The 19,018-nt window shown below is 52.9% G+C and overlaps 2 protein-coding genes across 3 annotated transcripts; both read left to right on the forward strand.

Annotated features, from left to right (window-relative positions):
• Positions 1 to 2,855: 2,855 nt before the first annotated feature.
• SIGMAR1 (sigma non-opioid intracellular receptor 1) lies at positions 2,856 to 8,773 on the forward strand. 2 transcript variants are annotated; one of them, XM_074363142.1, is made up of 4 exons: positions 2,856 to 3,160; positions 3,311 to 3,511; positions 3,645 to 3,737; positions 8,484 to 8,773. In XM_074363142.1, exons 1-4 carry the CDS (start codon positions 3,010 to 3,012, stop codon positions 8,603 to 8,605), a joined length of 567 nt encoding a protein of 188 aa, XP_074219243.1. In that variant the 5' UTR covers positions 2,856 to 3,009; the 3' UTR covers positions 8,606 to 8,773. The 2 variants fall into 2 exon arrangements, with proteins under 2 accessions (XP_074219243.1, XP_074219242.1); XM_074363141.1 differs by lacking the exon at positions 8,484 to 8,773 and adding an exon at positions 4,495 to 5,566 and having other exon boundaries at positions 2,865 to 3,160.
• A 1,940-nt stretch (positions 8,774 to 10,713) lies between these two features.
• On the forward strand, positions 10,714 to 18,669 carry ARID3C (AT-rich interaction domain 3C). Its single transcript, XM_074361448.1, has 8 exons — positions 10,714 to 11,064; positions 11,880 to 12,272; positions 14,105 to 14,177; positions 15,971 to 16,154; positions 16,307 to 16,620; positions 17,027 to 17,209; positions 17,437 to 17,526; positions 17,980 to 18,669. The coding sequence occupies exons 2-8, from the start codon at positions 11,952 to 11,954 to the stop codon at positions 18,078 to 18,080; spliced, it is 1,266 nt and encodes a 421-aa protein (XP_074217549.1). The 5' UTR covers positions 10,714 to 11,064; positions 11,880 to 11,951; the 3' UTR covers positions 18,081 to 18,669.
• Positions 18,670 to 19,018: the final 349 nt, after the last annotated feature.

The following is a 19,018-nucleotide window of genomic DNA, read 5'->3' on the forward strand; positions in this document are numbered from 1 at the left end:
GTAGGGGAGGAAATAGGATATATAAGAGCTTTACAACAAAGACCAGGTAGTTGGAACAATAAAAGAGTGTTTGTTATCTAAAGAAAACCAGGCATCTCAAGTTAAAGAATTTAGTGCTTTTCTATGTATAGGAGGAAGCAAACATTTGGGCTGACGTGGGGTTTTAGGAGATGAGTGGCCCAAACAAAAAAATGCATGAGGAGTTGCCATACCATCAGACAGAGTTTAGCAGGAGACACCATGGGGTTAACAACACTTTATTGCCACAGGGAGGTGTGCGCCTATGATGCACCTGTCCTGCTTTTTATCTGTTCTCTGCCAGCACGTGCACAATGTGAGTTTCTTTGTTTATTAGGCCTATAGAATTATCTCTAGCACATGCGTACTTCTATTTTCTTTGTTTTAAATCTTATATAATTGATGCATGCGTACAGCAATTATTTACTGCATACTACAAACATGCTCTGATTGTGGCCTTGAGTCCCATGGCCTTAACTCATCTCAAGGCCAGCTCACAGGCTCATTGAATTCATTCCGCTGATAAGCACCTAGCTATCTAGGGCCAGTTTCCTGTCCTTTCTTATTCTGAGTCTGCTCAGAGTGCACCATTGTGAGTGGCTGCAGAGGCCAGGCTGCAGGCTTGTCTTTACTGGGGGGTGGCGGCAGCCGCTGATGACTTGGTTTCAGCATTCTTTGTTTACTGATATGGTTGCAGTATTTTCGTTAGCACCGGCTATACCTATAGTTCTCCATAAGGTTAAAATTTAACTCAAAACTTTTAGGTTGTGTGTTTTTCTTCAGGCGACATTTTCTACTCTCTCAGCTGTCTTCATCCTTTGAGTGGCTGGATTTTGGAGGCAGCTCGGTTTTCCCAAGAACACTGATGCTTCTTTCTTCTTTTTTTTTTTTTTAAGCATTTTTTATTGATTTATAATCATTTTACAAACACTGATGCTTCTGTACCACTCCATGGATCATGCTAACTAACTCCTGATCCCCTTCAAAAATATCTCTAGAGGAACATCTCCAAATCTCTCTCCTCCTTCTGTGTCTCCCCAAAGTCACTTTTCTGAGGAAGAGGAGAATGGCTGAGATGGGGCTTACCTCGTCCTTTCTCTCCAAGATCCCAGAGGTGGGATCTCTAACACAGTATCTAGGGAAGATGGCTGTGAGTGCAGCCCTTAATCTCCTTCGTGGGGTGTCACAGACTCTCTTAAGGCACAAAGGACACTCCTTTTTCTTTTTTTTCAAACAGCGTGTGCTGGAGAAGCTTTCTGAAAGACCAGATAGGGGAGCCTAGACAGTCCAAGAGGACTCTGCCTGAAACAGGGAGGCAGAGGCCAGATATGAAGGCTAGTCCTTGCTACTCAGGGTTCTTAAAGAATGGTCTGCTCAAGAGTATCACAGAAGCCAGAGCCAATACAAAAACATGCTCCCTCAATCCTGCAGTTTCCTCTAAATAATCCCTTCTTTATCTTTCCCTTGTTGGTCAAGTTTCTCAGAAAAATAGTCCATCTTCCCGGCCTTTACTCTTAACCTGCACAGTACACTGTAACACATCTTTTGCCCTGTAATAGTCAGGGTAAATAATCTTAGTTGCTGTAACAAACAACCCCCAAATTCAGTGACTTAGCACCACAGTCCATTGTCAGGGAGCGGGGGAGCTCTGTCCCAGGCAGCATTCAGAATTCTCCACCAACTACTTAATTGTGTGTAACTGTGATAATAGATAAGGGAGGAGAGAGAATGTCAAGATTTCACAGATTTTAGGACCCAGCCCTGAAAGTGGTGAACATCATTTCTGCCCATATTTCATTGGCCAGAACACAATCACGTGGACTCATCTAACTACAGAGTAGACTGGCATGTAACCTGGCTGCCCAGGAATAAATGGAATGGATTTGTGAGTGTATAGCATCATCTCCTACATGCCCTACTGGGAAACCCAATGACCATTTCCCATCATTTTATAAGACCACTCAGTTATATTTGGCTGTGTTGATCCTTCATTCCATTACTCTCATGTGTGTGCCTACACTCTTCCTGTGCTCTTCCCTTTATGTTTTACTTGTATAACTAACACATATGACACCAGGTGCCAGACACTAATTGCTTTATAAATACTAACTTATTTCATTTTACAGATGAGAAAACTGAGTCATAAAGAGTTTAAGTAACTTACCCAAGATCACACTACTAGTAGGTGGCAGGAGCCAGGCTTTTAACCCAGTCAGTTCAGTGTAACCCAGTCTCACTGCACTATGCTGCCTCTTTTCTCTTTTGCTTCTCTTCCTTTATCACTCCCCGGCTGATAACTTTTAGTTGGCTTACAAGGTCCTCCTCTCACATCTTGTGCTTCAGAATAACGAATGAATTGTACGCCCCCAGAAGACCCCACGCTGTGTCTCTCCTCTGTGCCTTTGCTCTTGGAGTAGGTTTCATTGGCTCACTAGAATGCTCTTCGCATCTCTCTCCTTAAATACAATGCTCAGGTGTCACTGCCTCCAAAACGCCTTCCTTAACGTTCCCAAGTTGAAGAGCCTCCTCCCACTTTCTGCGCTACAAAAGGGGGCCCTTAACCATCACAAGTCCCGGAAGGCTCTGCTTCCGGGCCCTCCTGCTTCACCAGTGAGCCCAGGCGGGCCAGTCCATTCCGAGTCTCACCGCCACCCCTCTTCCCCACGGAGGACAGCGCTTGGAGAGACTCTGCCTGGAGGACGCCCCAATGCGGGGAGCGAGGAGGGTTTGGCCCCGCCCCCTCGCCTCACGCGCGCGGCGCCGCCCCGCCCCTCGGCGTCCCCGGCTCCCCGCTCCCCGCGAGGTAATGGTTCAACCCGAGAGGCGGTGCCCCGGTGCCCTAGCAGTTCCGATTGGCCAGGGCGAGCCGTACCACGGCGGTGGCGAGGGAACGTGTAGTGGACCGCGAGCCGCAGACTCCGAGGCAGTGAGGGTCACAGGCTCAGGCCGCAGCTCTCTCCTGCGCTGCGCTGTGCCAGCCCGCCCGCGGGGATGCAGTGGGCCGTGGGCCGGCGGTGGGCGTGGGCCGCGCTGCTCCTGGCGGCCGCGGCTGTGCTGGCCCAGGTGGTCTGGCTCCGGCTGGGCACTCAGAGCTTCATCTTCCAGCACGAAGAGATCGCGCAGCTGGCGCGGCAGTACGCGGGTAAGCCGGCTGGTGAGCGGGCGGGCGGGTGAGTGAACGGGTGGAGGTCAGGGGGCTGGGGAGGGCCGGGCCAAGTTGGAGGTTTCGGGGGCACCGTTCCCCAGTTTGGGACCGGTGCTGGCCCTAACTTTGTTCTTCTGCCCCCGCCAGGGCTGGACCACGAACTGGCCTTCTCTCGGCTGATCGTGGAGCTGCGGCGGCTGCACCCAGGCCACGTGCTGCCCGACGAGGAGCTGCAGTGGGTGTTCGTGAACGCGGGAGGCTGGATGGGCGCCATGTGCCTTCTGCACGCCTCTCTGTCCGAGTACGTGCTGCTCTTTGGCACCGCCCTGGGCTCTGGCGGCCACTCAGGTCAGTCCTGGTGGCGGGCTGGACTGGGAGGCTGGGGCTGTACAAGGGCCCGTGCCCTTCTTTCTGATGTTTGGCCAAGCCGTGGGATGGTGTGGATACCCAGATATTCAGTGTTCATTTGATTATTTTTCAGGGCGCTACTGGGCTGAGATCTCGGATACCATCATCTCTGGCACCTTCCACCAGTGGAGAGAGGGCACTACCAAGAGTGAGGTCTTCTACCCAGGTGGGTAGGGTGGCTCTGCCAGAGAGGTGGGTCTCTTCATTCTGGGGTGCCTATGGTTGGGGAAAAGAGTCATGGCATGGAAAAGGGGTGCTTTGAGGGGCCTTCCTCCTGGTTCCTTTGCCCCCCTGATAAGCTACAGGTGGTTGGTTGAGGCAGAGTTGAAGGCCCCTGTTGCTTTCCTCTGTCAAAAGGGAACAAAACATAACAGCTTCCTGTTAACTATGTCTGATTTTTATCTGCCAAGACACTATTTTACTCATCCAGTATTGAGACAGTTGGGCAATCAGAAATGCATTTAGGCCCCTAAAGACAAGGCAGAGAGTTGCCTTCCCTTTTTTATATAATGAAACATTTAGACTTCTGAGTAAGTTTGAGGTTGAGTGTTACAAGCATAGCAGCATTGTAACTGAACAGCTGTATTTCTCAGAAAGCCCAACAAGTCTTATATTCACCATTCCCTATCTAACAGGCCCAGCCCAAGTTTAGCTAAACTTCCACTTGACATGATTGAGGCTTGGGAATGCAGACTTCCATAACCCCATACCATGGTGCAGGGCCAGGTGAGCCTTCTCTCAAGAGAGGACATGAGTCAGGTGATGCCACAGAGGGAAGTATAAGAGTGGCCATCTTAGCCTCTTACCCCTCCAGATGGGCAACCAGGCCACTCCCTACTCCTAGACAACCCACAGGCCAGGGAGGTGGCAGCAATGGAAGGGCAGGGCCAGTCTCCTCATCTGGGTGCTCCCTGTCCCCCTAGGGGAGACAGTGATACATGGGCCTGGTGAGGCAACGGCTGTGGAATGGGGTCCAAACACATGGATGGTGGAGTACGGCCGGGGTGTCATCCCTTCTACACTGGCCTTTGCGTTGGCTGACACAATCTTCAGCACCCAGGACTTCCTCACCCTCTTCTATACTCTTCGAGTCTATGCCCGGGGCCTCCGACTTGAACTCACCACCTACCTCTTCGGCCAGGACCCCTGACCAGCCAGGCCTGAAGGAGAACCTGTGGATGGACAGGAGCGGGCAGGCCCGCATGCATCCACTTGCTGGAGCCCAGGTGAAAAAACAGGGACGTACCCACAACATGCAGATACTGAGTTCCTGGTGTCCAAGCAGGAACATACATGCTTATACAACCAGACACAGAGACTCATGGGAACATACAGGACACACATTCAGATACTGAATCCGTTGTGTACAGCAGCATCACGTGTTCACACCCATCCAGAGAGGGAGCCCCATGTATACCAAGAAGGCCAGTCATGTTCGACCACACATACCACAAGCTTGACTCACTAACTCAGGCCTTTCCAGAGCTCTGCCCCTAGTCAGGGCTCTGGAGTTAGGGGTGGGAGTGGCGATTACAAACTGCCTGGGTCTGACCCTTCAACCCAGCAGCAACTGGCGGGGGGGGCGGATAAGGGAGAAGAGGAGCTGCCTTTGGAGGCTCCCTTTACCTGCAGCTATGATACCATTCCCCTTCACCTCCCTGTCCTCACCATATGCCTTACCCCATTCTGTTCCCTGCTATGCAAGTACCCTCATGACCTGTCTCCCACTCTCTGCAACCCAGTTAGCTGGAGAACCAGAAGAATGTGGAAAATGCTGAGGTCAAACCTCCCTCCAGGGTATGATGGGGAGGCTGACCTCAGCTCAGGGCCCACTGCTGGGGAGAGGACCTGGAGGGGTGGGCCTAGGTCCAGGGGGCCATCTCTGGCCTAGAGAAATCCTTTTCTGCGCGCGCACAAACACACACACCCATCACAGCTTCCAGACACTGCCCTTGCTGCATTCTCTGTCTGTTAATAAAGACCTGTTGAACAGTTTCATTTCTTTTTGTGTCTGAGCAGCAGGAAAACCTCTAATTCTTAGGGGCCTCAGGAAGGGCTCTCCCTTGCCATGTGATTCAGTTTATGACAGTATTTCTTTTTTTTTACGATATATACATTAGTGTTCCCAGAAATCACCCAGCAGGCTTGTTGACTCTACAGATTATGCCCAGTCCCCACAGATCAGTTCTTCTGGGATGAGGCCTTGAGATCAGCATGTTTAGTAAGATTCTCTCCAGGTTTGAATGCCATAATGTAAGAGATTCAGAGCTGAGTGGGGTGGTGTGTGTGTCTCAGTCTTGCTCCCTGCCAGTGCCGTTCTGGAAGCAGTCCTGGGAGTCCTACCCTGGATGACCACGAGGTGGCAGTGTGCAGCCACTTTTGAGCTGAAAGTTATAATCATTCTCCATCTGCTTTTTCTGAGTTTCCAGGGTATCATTCCCACCTCCACCCAGAGCAGGAGTTCCCCTCTCCAGTCTACCTTCTCCAGGACCCCCCCCACCCCCCGCCACTTCTGTGGAGGCTCCCAGGGGTAGGAAGCAGGCACACTATCTAGTGGTGTCTGAAGTGGTTGGGGCCAGTGGGACTAGGGTGAGGCCAGAGATGTCCCTGAGGTATACCCTCCCAGGGACCCTGCACTTTCTTCACCCTCCTCCTGGCCCTGCTCCAAGGCTGAGTAAAACCCAGGCCTCTCACATCTTAAGACTTCTGGCATATTAAAAATGGAAGGAACATGGTTATAAAAATTGTGTATTCTGAAATTTTGACATTCTAATGAACAAAAATACAAAAGACTACATGTACAACCATTTGGAAGCAACATTAAAAGTCTAAATCTGTGGCTCAGTGAAGGTGAGGCCCGGGCAAGATGGCCATCCTGGCATCCCACCAGCACCACCATGTTGGCCATGACAGGTCCTGGCTGGGGCCTCTCCATTGATCACAGGTTGCAAAGTCAAGCCTCGAGATTTCTCCTACCCTGTAACCCAGCCTTGCCTCGGCTCAGCCCACATCTGTTGGGGATGCCCCAGATCCCTTTGTCATCCCCCTCTTTCCCATGACTAGACTCCTAGGCTTTGCCCCATCTCTGTTGTCAAGTCCAGTGGTTATTTCTTCTCACTTTGATTTGACACAGTTAATCACTCCTAAAACTCTTAGCATCCAGGACATTACTCTTCCTTCATTGCCCCCTTTGCTTCTCCTCAACCTCTGACTTCCCAGGTCTGAACCTTCTGAGATGAGCCCAGCCATATCATGACTTTAAATGCCATCTGTATGTCTATATACCAGTTTTATTGAGATCTACCTGACATAAGCTATTATTAGTTTAAGGTATACAACATAATGATTTGATACATGTCTGTATTGTGAAATGATCACCACAATAAATTTAGTTAACATCACCTCCCATAGTTACAAATTCTTTTTTTCTTGTGTCGGGAAATTTCAAGATCTCTCTTAGCAACTTCAAATAAACAATATAGTATTGTTGACTGTAGTCACTATGCTGTACATTGCATCCTCAGAACTTATTTATCTTATAATTGGAAGTTTGTACCTTTTGACCACCTTCACCCATTTTCCCTGGCCTCTGGCAACCACCAATCTGTTCTCTGTTCCTATGAGTTTGATATTTTTTTAGATTCCACATATAAGTGAGAACATATTGCATTTGTCTTTATCTGATAATTTCACTTAGCATAATGCCCTCAAAAATTAATGGATAGGAGGGAGGGTATAGCTCAAGTGATAGAGCACATGCTTAGCATGCACGAGGTCCTGGGTTCAATCCCCAGTACCTCCACTGAAAGTAAGTAAATAAATAAACCTAATTGCCTCCAAAACAAGAATGAATGGATAAAGAAAATGTGGTATATATCTACAATGGAATATTATTCAGCTATAAAAGAAGGAAATCCTGCCATTTGCAAAAGCATGGTTAGATCTGAAGGACCATCTATGTCTTGACTCCTAATTTTTTGTGTCAGCCTAAACCTCCTCTGAGCTCCAGAGATAGGTATCTGACTGCTTTCATCTCCACTTGACACTTCCACCCTGTCATCTAACTGCCATCTCAAACTTTAAATGTTCTATGCAAGCTGATTTCTCTCCCAGTCTTGCACCTCCTGCAGTCTTTACTGTCTCAGTTAAGGGTACCTCCACTTACCCAGCTGCCTGGGCCAAAAACCCTGGAGTCATCTTGGATACCTCTCATTCTCTCACGTTCTGCATTCAAGACTTCAACGGATCCTGTCAGATTTATCTTCAATCATATTCAGGATCTAACCATTTCTTGTCACCTCCGCTGCTACCACCCTGGTCCAAGCCATCATTGTCTTTTTCCTTCGTTATTGCAATGGCCTCCTAATTGAGCCTCATGCTTGCATCCCGTGCAGAAGGTTTGCCACACAACAGCAAGAGTCAGACTTTCACTCCCTTCTCAGACATTTCCAATGGCTTCCCACCACATTCAGTCCTTTCACTGCCTCCATGAACCTACTCCAAGGTCCATGTAACCTCTGACCAAACATGCAACCATTCACCTTGGCCACTGTGTTCTAATCTAGTGGCCTCCATGCTTTTCTTCTGATACATCAAGCAAACTTCCACCTCAGGATATTTGCACCTGCTCTTCTGACTGCAGTGCTCTTCCCTAGGTATCCCCATGGCTCCTCCCTCCTTCAAGTCCTGCTCAGTGAGTCCTTCCCTTAACATCTGGGTAATAGCAGCCCTTCTGTGGTGGTTTTCAAATACCTCCATACAATTTTTGATACTCTTTAAGAGATGAAGCCTAATTCCCTTCCCCTTGAATGTAGGCTGGACTTAGTTATGTACTTTTAACAAATAATATATGGCCAAAGTGACTGGGTGCGACTTCTAAAACTAGGCCATAAAAAACTTTGCTCCCTCTTAGTCTCTCTTGAATCCATCTTTCTGGGGGGAACCAACTGCGATGTTGGGAGGACACTCAAGCGTGAGGTCCTCTCCTATGGAGACCCACCTGGGGAGGACAGCCTCCTGCCAACGGCGACCTGAGTGAAGCGGATCCTCCAATCCTTCAGACCTTCAGATGACTGCAGCCCTGGCCAACAGTTTTACTACAGCCTCATGAGAGGCAGCCAGAACCACTCAGCTAAGCCACTCTCGAATTCCTGATGCACAGAATTGTGAAAAAATAAATGCTTGCTATTTTAAGCTGCTAAATTTGAGAGTCATTTGTTGCAGTAATAGGTGACTAATATATCCCCTTTCTATTTCCCTGACCCAGATTTATTTTCTATTTTACTTACTGCCATGTGACACACTATATGTTTTCCCCACTGGAATTATGCCATTGTAATGGGGGCTTTGTTTTATTTACTCCTGTCTCCAACGTGCCTCACATAAAGTAGATAATCAGTTAGTATGTGTTGGATGAATGGGGGTCTAAGTTTGTCTGTCTGTCTCTGAAGGATCAGAGGTGGGCTTTGTGTGCGTATGAGACAGCCTTTCCTCTTCACAGAAGGAGAGAGAGCAGATTCCAGTCAGGTTATTCCTTCCCCTCTGCCCTTCCCAGTCATAGCCCTCTGACCCAGACTCCAAAGGTGAGTTTTCTATGCTTGATTGATTCTTTTCTTTTGGGAGTAACTACCCAGGTCCTTGCCCCTCTCCACAGCCTGCAAAACGATCCCCAAACCCTCAAAACTAGAATTTCCACAAGCCAGTTCTTACCTTTCCAAGAGGAATCTTACCTTCCACTCTCCAGGCACCTTCTCTGAGCAGCCAGGGAGGCTGTGTGGGGAAAGGGGAGCGAGCTGAGCACAGGAGTTGGCCCGGGAGAACATATACCACACAGAGCCATGGGGGCAGGGGCACCGGAACTGAAGGTGGTTGGATCACCAAGGCTTCTTGGTGGGGAGTGTCTAACTGGCTGTAAGACCCAAAATCTGAGCAGGTGGGCACTGGAGTGATCCGAGGGTGTAAGTAGGACTGAGCCTCAGTGTGGCCAGGGACAGGCCAAAAAGAACAGGGGCCTAGTGCTACAGTGAGAGCTGGGCTGGGGACAAGGGTGGAGGCTGGAGTCAGTGAGAGCAAGGGTGTGTCACCCACCATAATATCCTGGTAAGAAGAGCTGGCAGTCCAGACCAGGGCAAGCTGGGTCTGAGAGGAGCAGACTGACTGGGAGAGGGTGGGGGAGGAGGGAGGAGGCAAGTCACACCTGAAGGTCTGCCTCCTAGAGGAATCTTGGCCCTGAGACCAGTTTGCTTTACTGGGTATGAGAGAGGTCAGGGGAAGCTCCCTGGTGCTGAGTGCACCCATGCCAGGTGTCACTCCTGCAGAGGCGTGTTCACTCACACACATTGGCATCACCTCCGGGTGACCCTTGTGTTTTTAATAGGTGATTCCCTTGGGCACTGGAAGCAACTGGGGAATGTGTGAGGGTGCCTAAGAGGGATGAGTCCAGGCTGCTAAGGAACAGCATCTCAGCATCTGGAGGATCAGTGGGGGTAGGGTGGGCCTGGAGCAGTTGGCTTAAGGGTTCTGGAGATACAGACTGGGGAGTCATGCAAACATGGGTGGAGGCTGTATGTGAAGATGGGCAAAATGCTGATCACTGTTGAAATGCACAAGGAGTTTCATTATACTACTCATTCTTCTTGTGCATATGTTTGAAAATTTCCATGATAGAACGTCAAAAGAGCTAAAAGCTGCGTGGCTTTGTGCCTGCACGTGATGTCTGTACCCTGCTGCTGGCGTGGAATCAGCTCAGAGACCTCTGCGTATGTGAGGGCAAAAGTGAGTCCACCACCGTGTTCGGGCATTGTGCAGACTGCAGCGTGCATGCAGTTGGAGATGGCACCTGGGCAGGGCAGGGGGAGAAGCTTCTGTTCCGGTCCAAGCCCTCCACACTCACCCTGGCACCCTGCAGAGTGATTCCCCACAAGATCACAGCCTGTCTAGGCCGTCGGCGCTGTAGTGTAGGTGTAACCAAGTATGTGAGACAAGGCGGCTGTGTGCCCGAACTTGTGACAGGGTGTGTTGGTGTGTGAACACGAACGTTTGTGTGTGGATGCCGGGCCCTGAGTACCGGGCGGGGGCGGGAGCGGGTGAGTGTCTGGTGAGGCTGGGAGGGGCCCTGGTCCGGAGTTCGGTGGTGATGGACTCCTCACTCTCCTTTGCACGAATCCCCGCCGCTCTCCAACGCCCTCTCCCCCCACCGAATCTGGCTGTAGGAGGGTGGGAGACACCTGTTGGGGGGCTGGGAGAGGCAGAGCCCACCGGGGCCTCCCCTCCTGAGCCCCCGCCCGCCCTGCCCCGCTCGGGTCCCGCCCCCACGGCCGCCAGCAGCCGAGCAGCGAGTGAGCGCACGGCGGCCGGAGGAGCGCACGGCGGCAGGAGCGCACGGCGCGGGGACCCCGCACTGGGAACCGAGCCGAGACAGGGGCCGCCCGAGAGGCGGGCGGAGCGCAGGGAGCGCCGTGGAGACGCCGGGGGCAGCGGGCCGCGCCAGGCTGGTGAGTGTGGCCGCGGGGAGCCAGAGAGCCGGCGTGGAGACCCCGCCGTCCCTGTCCCAGTCCCGGCCTCTGCCGCCGGCATCCTCGGTTCCCGCTCCTCCTCGTTCTAGTCCTCTGCGTCTCTGTCCCGTCTCTCCGTCGGTTTTTCCCTCTCTCCTCATCTATTTACTGTCTCGCCTTGTCTCTTTCTAATTTTTCGTCTGTCTGTCTCCTGCTGCGTCGATCTTTCCCTGTCTCTCTCAACCCCCGTCTCACTATTTGTCTCTCTCTGACTGACTCTGTCTCTGTCACTCTCCTTGGACTGCCTGTCACTCAGGTCTTCTGTATTTATCCCTTGCTTCTCTATCTCTCCTCCCTTCCCAGTCTCTTTACCCAATATCTCTATCAATCTCTTCTCTCCGCATCTCTGTCTCTCCATTCGTGTCTCTGCCCGATATCTCTGTCTCCACCTTGGTCCCTCTTTCTCTCTCTCCCCATCTTTCTGTCCCATCTCCATTTCTATCCCCAAATCTTCCTGCCATTGTCTCTCTCTCTGTCAGATCTCTGTCTCTCCTCCATCTCTCTCTGTTTCTTGGTCCTTGTTACCCCTCTTTGATCTGCTTAGTCGCTATCTGTCCTCAGTCAATGCTCATTTCTGTCTCTCTGGGTCTGGTCTCTGTCTCTCCTGCTCTTTTTACCTCTCTTTGCATCTCTGGGAAGAGATCTTTTTGCCTTTTTCCTTATGGCCCCGCTGCACTTCCCTGAATGACCACCTCCCCTTGTGTTGGGGGTTGTAGGGGAGCAGGGCCCAACATCCATAATTCCCTCCCCCACAGGCAGCCCTTTCCTCAGGGCCCCGCCTGGTGCCAGCCCCCCCACCAGTGGGGGGACTGCGCCTGGAAGCTGTCATGGAGGCCCTGCAGAGACAGCAGGCAGCCCGACTGGCCCAGGGGGTGGGGCCATTGGCACCTCCACGCCCACCGCCACCACCTCGGCCTTCCTTTCCCGGCTCTGGCTCCCGGACCCTGCAGGCCCCTGAGGGGGTCTTGGGGGAGGTCGGGGCTGAGGAAGAGGAGGACGCCCAAGAGGATGAGGACGGAGAGGAAGCCGGGGCAGAAGATGAGGTGGCTGAGGAGAGCCGTCCAGGGACCCGGGGCACTAGCTCACCTTCCAGCCAGCCCCCTGGACCTCACCCCCATGAGTGGACCTATGAGGAGCAATTCAAGCAGGTAGGATCCTCTGATGGATGGTCAGGCCCTCCCCCTTCCTACTCTCTGGGCCCAACAAGGTGATCATTAGCCCACCCACCCACACCGGGCTCTGCAGGATGTAAAGACAGAGACACAGAGACATGGTGAGAGATGGTGGGAAGACTGAAGGATAGACAGGGACAGGGAGGCAGAGACAGACACGCAGAGACACAGAAAGAAGTGCACGGATACACACTGAGAGGTGCAGGAGACACCCAGAAACATGGAGGCCAACGGACTGGAGGAGGCGCTTGGTGAGGCTGGAAGGGAAAGTGGGAGGGGTGTAAGAGCCCTCAAGAATTCTGAGAGAGGGGGTCTGGAAACCGGGGATTCCATGCCAGCACTACCCCACTTTCTCACACATCAAGTCACAAGGTCATATTCCAGTGACCTGTGGGGGTGTCCTCGGCTACCTACTTCTGTCTTTGGAAGGAGAATGGAGGTTGCCACTCCTTTGGCAAGCCGATACCCACCTCCTCTCTTCCCTGTCACAGTCCCCTGTCCACATCCTCTCCCTGGCCTGAGCTCTGTGGGTGACAGTTCCCAGACTCTGATGGCCACAACAGCCGCAGTGTGCCTAAAGGGCCCTTGTACAACTGGGAATGACAAGATCTTACTCACAGGGCCTTAATTTGAGGTTCTTCCTCCCTGCAGAACCCATCTGGGTGTTATTCTAAGGCACTACTTTAGGCTGTCATTAAGGTCTTACGCAAGGCTGTGATTCTAGGTGTACTATTCCAGTGGTGTTACTCGTAGGGTGTTGGTTTTGGGTATTTTCCAGAAGTGTTCGTCTGTGGTTAGTACCCCGTGGCATTAGTGTAAAACTGGGAATGTTACTCAGGGCTCTGTTACTCTGGAGATGTGGCTCTAGTGACTGTTTCTCCTGGGTAGAATTCTGGGGACTATTACTGGACAGTGTTTCTGTTATTTGCAGGTACCCTTCTAAGACTTAGGGCTCAGTTGCAGGAGTGTAGCTCTAAAGGTGGATTTCTGGGGTTTGTTACACATGGGTGTTTTTTTCACTCTGAGAGTTCTTACTGGGGGATGGAGTGTTACCTGCAGGTGTTACTCAGGGACTGTTACTCCGGGTAAAAGACTCTTACTTTAGGGATTGTCCCTCCTAGGGTTATTTGAGAGGTGATATCGGAAATAGGGCTCCAAGTGACTGAGAATGGCTGAGATGACCCCTGGGCCTTTCAAGTCCTGTCCCTACAGGTCCTAGGTGGTACAGGGCCATTGCCTCTGTGGCAGCTTCTTTAGTGGGCAGGTCACTGTCCCTGGAAGGAGATCAGACCAGAATGTGGGCTGACGGGCCCCAGGTTTCAATCCAGGAGCTTTTCTGAGCATCCACTCTGTGAGAGATGGCTTTAAGGCATCTCTGCCTCTCATCCCCAGCCCTAGCACACAGATCCGTGAACAGCAGTAAGTCCTTGCAGGAATGAATGAGAGTGAAAGAGCGGCTCAGATATGTCTATGGGTTTCCTCAATGTGGAACACAGCTCCAGCCTGACTTCCTCTTGGGGGCTTTGGAAGGCTGGCAGAGCCTCCATAGCTTTCTCTCTTCTCCTATTCCCCAGATGGGTGGTTTGAGCTGCCAGGGCACCACCTGCCAGCAGAGGGTCTCTGTGTGTATCAGGAAATAAAGTGCCCCTAACCTGCCCCCCGGGGAGAGAGCCCACTGCTCTCTTAGGAAGTCTACATTTCAGACCCCACTTACCCCTTCAGCTCCCCAGCTTTTTCAGGGTTTGGAGTCCAAGGGGTCCCAGAGGGAGGGGTAGCTGGGCTGGAAAATGACCTCAGTTTTTCCCCAGCTGTACGAGCTCGATGCAGATCCCAAGAGGAAAGAATTTCTGGATGACCTGTTTAGCTTCATGCAGAAGAGGGGTGAGTGGGTTGATGTAAGGGAAGGACCCCCACCTACCAGGCTTGAGGAAGGGAAACCCCAGGGTTTAGTCCTCAGTTTGGGTCCTCTCTGCAGAGGCCTGAGCTTGGCAGCACCTACCCTTGGGCCCTCAATAGCGTCTTTAACCTCTGACCCTGCCCCTCTTCTCCACCCAGGGATTAATTAGTAGCCAGCCCACTGGCAGGTTAATGAGTGTGGGATCAATTGGGAGGGTGGGAGGGGGAATTGGTGGGGGGCTGGCCTGGTGTTGGGGGGTACCCAGAATTGGGGGACTGGGAATGCCTTGGTCCTCTTCCCTGGCACTTTCTCCAGCCTTGTCTCTCCTCAGTTTCCCGTGCTTCAGGCAGGAAACACCCAATGTATTCTGCAGCAGGAAGAACTGGAATTAGACTGAAGGAAGGACTTCTCAAGGGGTAGGCAGGGACTGTGGAGGAGAAGGAATTCCTTTCCAGGAATCTCAGAGCTGGAAGAGAATGCAAGAAGGGTCTAGGAGGGGATCAGGGTGGGTGGCAGTCCACCACTTAGGCTTCTCCCCAGATTCATGGGTCCTAAGACTGACTCATTATCTCTCTCTACAAAGCTAATTAACTCACTCCGAGTGTGGCCTGATAAGCCGCTAATTAACTGGCTGCACTGCTCCCCCCTCCTTTAGTGCAGCTGCTGGCTAAAGTCCCTCAGGCCCCCACCCAGGCCCAGCACCCTTTTCGGGTCCCTTCCTAACCAGGGCCCTTCGGTGGACCTCCAGGTCCTTTTGCTCCCCAGGAAGGCCCATTCTGATCCCAATGTCCCCTCCCTGCCCCTTCCTCCAGGTCTCCCCTACACTGGGGGGTGGGGTAGGGTGGTCAGAGCAGACCCCAGCTACCACCCTCCCCCCCCCACCTCCGCAAGCTCTGCTTTCCTCAGGTCCCTGCCTTCCTCTGCTCCCTGTGTGGGGGCGGGAGGGGGAGGGGGTCCCACGGGGCCGATAATTTCCCCCCATTAATCAGGCCGCAGCTAATTGTTCGGGTCCAAAGGCGGCAGCGGAAGGGGACGGGATCGGTAAGGAATTAACTGGGGCCCATCGCTCAGCGCAGACAGGCCCCTTTGTCAGGACTGGCCGGCGGGGGCGGCGACGACTGCAGAGTCTGCGAGCGGAGGTGGGGGCTGCTTCTCCCATCCACCAACCGCCGGCCTCTGGCAGCCACCCCGGGGCCGCAGCTTAGGGGAGTTCGGCTCTTCGCTGTCAGGAAGTCCTTCCTATGGTCTACCCCAGGGGTCGGCAAACTAAATCCTGAAGGCCAAATCTAACCGCCCACGAGAATAGTTTTCACATTTTTAAATAGTGGAAAAAATGAAAAGACAAATCACATTTCTGGACGTGTGAAAATCGAATTTCGGAGTCTGTAAACAAAGTTTTATTGGAACAGAGCTGCGCACATTCCTTTCAGTGTCCTCTATAGGTGCTTTCAGGCTGCAATGACAGTGGAGTATTTCTGACAGAGACTGTTAGGTCTGCAAAGCCTAAAACATTTACCATCTATCCTGCCCTTTACAGAAGTTTGCCAGTCTCTGGTCTAGCCTCCCGTCCTTCCTGCTACAGTGGAGGTCTTGGGAGGTCTGTGGGCTCTGCCTGCAATCCTACCTCCCCATCCCTCCCGGTTCCCCTCCTTTCTCGAAGGTCCTGCCCTGTAGGTAGGCCTCGTCCAGGGAGGTCCAGGTAGCCTGCAGTCCCTGAGGATGCCCGCAGACAGGGCCTTAGTCTTAGTGTCCTGACTCTCTGCCTACCCCCAACCAGGGACTCCAGTGAACCGTGTACCTATCATGGCGAAGCAGGTGCTGGACCTGTATGCGCTCTTTCGCCTGGTGACCGCCAAGGGCGGCCTGGTGGAAGTCATCAACCGCAAGGTGTGGCGGGAGGTCACGCGGGGCCTCAGCTTACCCACCACCATCACATCGGCCGCCTTCACTCTACGCACCCAGTGAGGCCAGGCGCGCGCGAGCGGTGGGGGCGAGGCGCGGAAGGGAGAGGGGCGCGAGGCGTGGAGGGCCCCGGGGATTGGTGTCCTTCGGGGTGTGGGGCTTGATCAGCTGGGTCCAGCCTCCCACCCCACCGCACCCCGTCTGCCCCTAGGTACATGAAGTACCTGTACCCGTACGAGTGTGAGACGCAGGCGCTCAGCTCCCCGGGGGAGCTCCAGGCCGCCATCGACAGCAACCGACGCGAGGGTCGCCGTCAGGCTTACACCACCGCCCCGCTTTTCGGCTTGGCGGGGCCGCCCCCTCGGGGCACTCCGGGCCCAGCTCGGGGTCCAGTTCCGGGTCCCGGCCCCGCCCCACCCGCGCCCACGCCCACGCCCACGCCCACGCCTGGGCTCCGCTCTGCTCAGGGCTCCGCCTCCGGCCTGCCGGTGCACGCCTGCGCGCAGCTGAGCCCCATCAAGAAAGGTGTGAGGGGAGAGGGGTCAGTGAAGCCTTGGGAGATCTGGGGTAGGGGTTACTGTGGTGTGGGGCTGAAGCTCAGGAAAAAGTCTTTTATCCAGAGCAGCTTCATTCCACACCTGTTCACCCAGGGCTTCTAACTGCATGTGGTTTTGCTTCCTGTTTCTCCTGGATTATTTAACAACCAAGGGCAAGGAAATTCCCCAAATTGTCTTGGACCAACCTAGTCAGATATATTGGCCTTTTGCGCTCTCCAGCTTCGGAGCCTCTACGCTGAGACTCTGGATGGAAGGGGACATTGAACTTGGTGCTTGAACTTCGGTGACCTCCCTTGGTCCCAGGCCTGTGGGGAGAACCAAATTCAGAGACAGAGTTGGTTGGGCCAGGGGAGCTAAATGACCTGTTCTTCCAGAGGAGAGTGGAATTCCAACCTCTCGACTGGCACTGCCTGTGGGCCTGGCCTTTGGACCTGCACGGGAGAAGGTGGCACCAGAGGAGCCCCCAGAGAAGAGGGCTGTGCTGATGGGGCCTGTGGACCCACCTCGACACAGTGCACCCCCCAGTTTCCTGCCCCGTGGCAAGGTTCCCCTAAGGGGTGAGGAAGGGCCTATTCTTGAGAGGGCTTAGGGCCGGTGCAATGGGAATACAGACCCATCACCTGATAGGCTCTGGAGGTGGGGCAGATAGACCCCTCAATAGACAACTGTATGATTACAGGTGGGCTGAAGTGGAATGGGGGCTGTCTATAGGGATGGAGGGGGGAGCTTGTAAGTCTGAAGTCTGATTCCCCAAAATTTGACTCCCCTGCCCCCTCCTGGACAGAAGAGCAGCTGGATGGGCCTCTCAGTCTGGCAGGCAGTGGTATCAGCAGTATCAACATGGCCCTAGAGATCAACGGGGTGGTCTACACTGGTATGGGTACTGCAGGCTGTCTATATTGGCATGAAGTCAGGGGCATTTACACTGGCATGGGGATTTTAGACTTTCTCTATTAGCATGAGGTTCAGGGGTATCCACACTTGCATGGGTAACATGGTGTTCAGGAGATTGCTATACTGGCATGGTTAAAGGGGGTGTCTACATGGCATGGGGTCCAAGGCATGACCTCTCTGGCATGGGTCCCATGGAACGTCTTGTCATGGGCCTATGTATCTTTGTAAATATTTCTTGTTTACCTGTTCAAGGGTATCTGTATTGGCACTAGAGTCTCTGACTGACTCAGGGGCTTGTCCTTGTTGATTGTGGCAGGACTATGTGTGTGGTGTTCTAGCAATAAGGAAACTGACTTTTGTTTCCCTCTTCTGTTTCTTTGCCTCACATTTTCCTGCTTGCGTTTGCCCTCTTTGCCCCTCACCCCTTTGCCAGGTGTCCTCTTTGCCCGTCGCCAGCCTGTGCCAGCTTCTCAGGGCCCAACCAACCCTGCACCCCCACCCCCAACAGGGCCCCCTTCCAGCGTCTCACCCTGAGAGAGAAATTAAGAGTACCAGCCCCACTGCTGAGGGGGGAGGACACACCCCCTAACCCATTCTTCCAGGGTGCCCACTCTAGGATCCAGCCCTGGGAGGTGATCCCCCCAAATGCCATGTGGACTTAGAGCCAAAGAGATTTCTTTTGATGTTACATCTACCTCATTGAAAAGGGAGAGCACCCCTCCCTGGTCAACTCCAGCAGCATCTACGAAAGAATTCTGCCCCCAGTAACCCCCTCATCTCCTCATGTGCTCCTTCGTGTCAATGTCATCTCCAGGACCCCACCTCTTCGAGTCAGATCTGCTTCTCTTCAGGAGCCAGGTGAAGGGTTGGGTTTGGGTCTTGTGAAGGAGATGTCCCTCAGGTCACATCTGGATAATAAAGCTGTGGTCACTCTCTCTCCAGTGCCTCCTCTCCTTGTTTCGGTCTGTGGGCTGGGGAGGAATTATGTGGTAATACACAGGATTGGGCCAGAAGTTCTCAGAGAGGAAGACACTATAGCAAAGGTCCATAAGTAGGGGAGCTCAGTCTCATGAATCAGACTGCTTGAGTTCAAATCCCGATTCTGCCACTACAGTGTTGAGTGCCCTTAGGTACGACACTTAATCTCTTGAAGCTTAGAAGACTCCAGAAGATTGTGGCATCTCACGGGGCCTCCTACTGGTCTATGGGAGTGGACCAGTCTTAAAATAATGGGTATATATATATATGCAACCTCGGGGAATGGGGTGGGGAAACCTCTTTGGTACTCTGGAATTAGATGTACAAAGGCAAAGGTTGCCTTGACCAGCAGGGTCTGGATGTTAGGGTGGGGCCTGACCGGTAGTCGTCGCCTAGGTTACCAGGTAGCTTTGGACACCTTTCTTCAGCTCTGCCGGCTACTTCAGAGTACCGAAGGGCTGTGTCGTGACGTCACTTCCTGTATGGAGGGGAGC

This window comes from Camelus bactrianus, chromosome 4 (genome assembly GCF_048773025.1).
Source record: "Camelus bactrianus isolate YW-2024 breed Bactrian camel chromosome 4, ASM4877302v1, whole genome shotgun sequence".
In the NCBI taxonomy this organism is placed as follows: Eukaryota; Metazoa; Chordata; class Mammalia; order Artiodactyla; family Camelidae; genus Camelus; species Camelus bactrianus.

Bases quoted from the DNA above. Each gene is read 5' to 3' on its own strand.
- SIGMAR1 (XM_074363141.1), top strand. From the start codon at position 3,010: ATGCAGTGGGCCGTGGGCCGGCGGTGGGCGTGGGCCGCGCTGCTCCTG. The intron at 3,512-3,644 runs GTCAGTCCTGGT...ATTATTTTTCAG, and splicing joins GGGCTCTGGCGGCCACTCAG to GGCGCTACTGGGCTGAGATC. The intron at 3,738-4,494 runs GTGGGTAGGGTG...CTGTCCCCCTAG, and splicing joins GAGTGAGGTCTTCTACCCAG to GGGAGACAGTGATACATGGG.
- ARID3C (XM_074361448.1), top strand. From the start codon at position 11,952: ATGGAGGCCCTGCAGAGACAGCAGGCAGCCCGACTGGCCCAGGGGGTG. The intron at 14,178-15,970 runs GTGAGTGGGTTG...ACCCCCAACCAG, and splicing joins TAGCTTCATGCAGAAGAGGG to GGACTCCAGTGAACCGTGTA. The intron at 17,210-17,436 runs GTGAGGAAGGGC...CCTCCTGGACAG, and splicing joins TGGCAAGGTTCCCCTAAGGG to AAGAGCAGCTGGATGGGCCT.